The following is a 3817-nucleotide window of genomic DNA, read 5'->3' as shown; positions in this document are numbered from 1 at the left end:
GCTACAGCAACAAAGAACATTTGTTGTTTTGTGTATCTGTATATCTAGACGTTCTGGCTGTGAAGTACTGTATACCAGAAACAACAGAAAGATAACCTAGACTGTACAACACTATTAGTCCACTTTCACTCACTGCAGTCTGGGGGTGAGTAGATAAACTGGCTGTAGTGAGTGGAGACCTGTGTTTGTGCCAGAAAGGGAGGAGAGAGAGACATGCCGTCACTCAGTGCAGTTAGCCACATTCGCCCGTGAGTCAAAGTTTTCCAGTGATTCACGTCTGTGCAGAAGCTGAGCGACAGGCTCAGAGAGGAGTCACTGTCCTGTTTTAGTCAAACATCTCTGCCCTCCTCTTTCTATTCGTGCACTCCTCCTTCTCCGCCTCCTCCTCCTGTCCATTCATCTCTCTACCTGCATTCCCTTTCCTTCCTGCCTGCTAATTTCTCCTTGTACCACTCCAATTATTTCTGCACCTCTCAGCCTGCAGTGCTCGTCCCTGAGTTTGCTTTTCTCAGGAGCTGATCCAGGAGCAGGTATCACGAGACCTCCAGGATGTTCAAAAAACCCCTGTCACACACCCAGCTGCACCTGCGGGCTGGTGCAGGTCGACAGGGGATTTCACCGCTCTGATGACGGGGCACAGTCTTCCTTCCTGAACCCACATAAATCTGTCGGTGGGCTGATTCTTACAGTCTAATATTAAAGTTGTTCCACATCACTTGATGCTCAGCAAAGGATTGAAAGCTGTTGTTGACTTGAATGGGATGATATAATGTGAGCATTTCTGACTTCTACCTGACCCTGACTGCACGTCCTCTCTGCAGAAACACAAAAGAATTCATGGCTCACTGACTTATTCTGCATTTCTTGTGATCTTTTGCCGCTGTCGCCATTGTAACTGTTGCTGCGTGCTTTTGTTTAACTGAGTGTAAATTGTGCCTAAAGTGTCCTTTAAGAACAATGACAAGAATGGACTTGTAAGGACATTTTTCAAGTGAGTGGAAGACCTCTGTCATCTCATCCTCACAGAGACTGGAGCTACTGACCTGGGGCTACAATCAAACACATAGACGTGCACACACAGCGCTGCATTCTAACACCGGCGCACATATAACAACGTTGCAGAACTCAATAGTTTTGTCACGAAAGTAAAAAATGACATTAGGAATCATAATTTGTCAAGATTTAATTCTGAATTGTTTTGATGCACATGATTTTTTTTACAAGACTCGGTGATGTCCAGAGAATAAATACGAATAATTTAGAAATGATGAACTTTGACTTTAATTCTCACTCACATTTTTTGGAAAAAATCACTTTTTACAAAACTTCCAAATACAACATAAGAACAGGTGACACGGTCATGTTGTACTTTGTACATATTTGATAAAGCAGCATCTGTTGAATAAGCGTTCACAATAAGAACACATTTTGGAAGGGGTTATTCACAGCAGAGAAGAGAACATTATTCAGGTTTACTGTTTTGGACTGCAGGGTCACAATGCATCTTTCTGTATGTACAACATTCTGCAGTCCACATGTTGATTGCACTTTCATTTCTATTCGGTCAGTTACATTTACACTTTCCTCTTTGCTCTTAATACTGAGTCCATCACGACAGCAGAAGGTACAGAGAAGTGACGTCATGTTTCTCCCTGAGGTCAGTGTCCGGTCCAGTGATGTTGTGAGCAGTTCTCAGGTCTTCACAGTGGTTCATGTTCTGTTACAGTACGTCAGAGCACAGAGACAGGCCGTGCTCCTGCTCCTGCTTGTAGCTCACCTGCCACGGGAGCCCCAGAGCAGGAGCTGGCTCCGCAAAGCTGTCCATGTATCCCTGTGTGCAGGAGGCCCACCTGCCCGACTGGTACCCCAAGCCTTCACCCACCTGAGGGTATCGCAGGGGACTGGGCGGGTGGTTGACTGGGCTGCCGCAGTGTCCATAAAGCTGTCCCTCAGTGGGATAACAAGGATAATGTGGTGAGGGGGGGCACGACGATGCACTGTTGTCCATGTAGATGTGTGCTTCTGTGGGCAGCCTGTGCACATGAGGTCCTGGTTGTGGCTGCACCTGGTGAGAGATGGAGTTGTGCCAGGGGATGTAACTGTGATGCTGCAACCGAGGAACCGAAACCCTGCTCTGGTCCGGACGGGGTGTTCCTGACGCTGCTGGTCCCACTGAGGTCTTGTTGCACTCCCGGTGTGTGCAGGGTTTGGTGGGAGGGTGGCTGCTCAGGAACACAGAGAGAGCTGAGATGCGGTTTATGGCCCTCTGCAGTGTGGCAATTTTGGAGAGCCGTTTGCCACTGAGGTCATGATTCAGAGCCACACGCAGGGCGTTGAAGGCCTGGTTGTAGTCCATGATTCGTTTTCTCTCACGGACGTTCGCCGCCATCCGTCGAGCTTTGGAGCGAACCGGTCGATTACGCTTCTTGGTCTGGCCTTCCTCTGGGTCACTTGGGCTGCTGGTGGAGCTCTCGGAGTCTTGGAATGACCCCTTGGGACTTCTCTCATCTTCTCCTTCACCCAGGACCCCAAGCTCCAGCTCTTCCTCGGAGAATTCTGAACCTGCAACGCTGCTGCAGCTCATTGTTCTGGAAGGCTCGAAGTCTGAGTCGCAGTGAACACAGTCGCAGCCTCGAATCCCTCCCTGAGTGTTGGTCTCTGCGGGGCTGTCGGTGTTTGCTGCTGTGCCGACAGCCCAGGTATTCTCCACCTCTGACACCTCTGGTGCTTTGTGATTACTTGTACCTGAACAGGACAGGTTGGCCTGCTTTTAAAAGCTCCTGAAGTCACATGGCACACAGTCACCTTTGAGGAATGGTGTTCTCTCTCTCTCTTTCTCCTCCCTCTTTCTCTCTCTCTCTCTCCCTCTCCCTCTCTCTGCCTCCTTCTACAGGTTTATGGGTGCCCCAGAGGCAAATGGCACTGTCACCTCCTCCTCCTCATCCTCCTCCTCCGACTCTCCCTCACATGTCTCTCAGAGCTGTTTCAACACTTCACACCAGTGTAAAAACATGAGCAAAACATACTAATTATTCAGACCAGGCAAACACTTCCTGGAAAACATTTGTGTAAATTTTTCTTTCAATGGCCCTTTATCTGTAACTTGAAAATCAAGTAAGTTTTTTGCTTTTGGCTCTTACTCTACATGAGCTGCTTTGTTTAAAAAATGTAAAAGAAAAAATTTGCGTAACATATTAAAATGTAATTTATGACCTACGTCAAATTTTAGGTCAGGACTTTGACAGAACAACTTTTGTTTTTGTGAGACAGAGGCAAACATTGACACTGAAAGTGTTTTGTACGACATGTGTTTCCTTTTTTTCTCCGATCCAAAAAAGAGAAGAACTCCATCCAGCACTGGTTGTTAGATTTGTCCTTTCTGGAAGTTGTCTGTTGAGTGGCGATTCTCCCTCTGTCTCTCTGTCTCTCTGCTCAGGTTTAAGGGCCATGTAATTTAGAGTAGCTACCCTGGAACCCATTGCCATAAATCAGTCCTGGGCAGCACCTGAGGACAAGAGGAGAACGAGCCTAAGACTTCAAAGAAAAAACAAGGGCAAAAATTTTACAATTAGAGCCTGCAATTACTGCTGACTTGGGCTATCGATCTTTGGTCGCTGCATTTTTAAGATAAATTTATATTTCCTTTTGTATAAAAAATGCCTTTTGAATACATTTATCGGTTGCATGTCTCGTAGATGCAAATGAAAAATATACTTAATCTTTACTCAGTGATGTTTCTGGAACAAAGAGATCTATGACTGGACACTGAAGGGGCAGGACCTTCATCTTTTTTCAGAGATCAGTACTTCAGATATCG

General features: G+C 46.6%; 1 protein-coding gene across 1 annotated transcript; it reads right to left on the bottom strand.

Annotated features, from left to right (window-relative positions):
- Nucleotides 1-75: 75 nt before the first annotated feature.
- Nucleotides 76-2942, bottom strand: bhlha9 (basic helix-loop-helix family, member a9). The gene has a single exon (XM_017041784.2). It carries the CDS (start codon nt 2582-2584, stop codon nt 1721-1723), a length of 864 nt encoding a protein of 287 aa, XP_016897273.1. The 5' UTR covers nt 2585-2942; the 3' UTR covers nt 76-1720.
- Between the last annotated feature and the right edge of the window lie 875 nt (nt 2943-3817).

Source organism: Cynoglossus semilaevis, chromosome 19, assembly GCF_000523025.1.
Source record: "Cynoglossus semilaevis isolate Cse_v1.0 chromosome 19, Cse_v1.0, whole genome shotgun sequence".
Taxonomy (NCBI): Eukaryota; Metazoa; Chordata; class Actinopteri; order Pleuronectiformes; family Cynoglossidae; genus Cynoglossus; species Cynoglossus semilaevis.
The sequence above is the reverse complement of the archived record's forward strand: the minus strand, read 5'-3'. Positions and strand labels throughout refer to the sequence as shown.

Bases quoted from the DNA above. Each gene is read 5' to 3' on its own strand.
- bhlha9 (XM_017041784.2), bottom strand. From the start codon at position 2,584: ATGAGCTGCAGCAGCGTTGCAGGTTCAGAATTCTCCGAGGAAGAGCTG.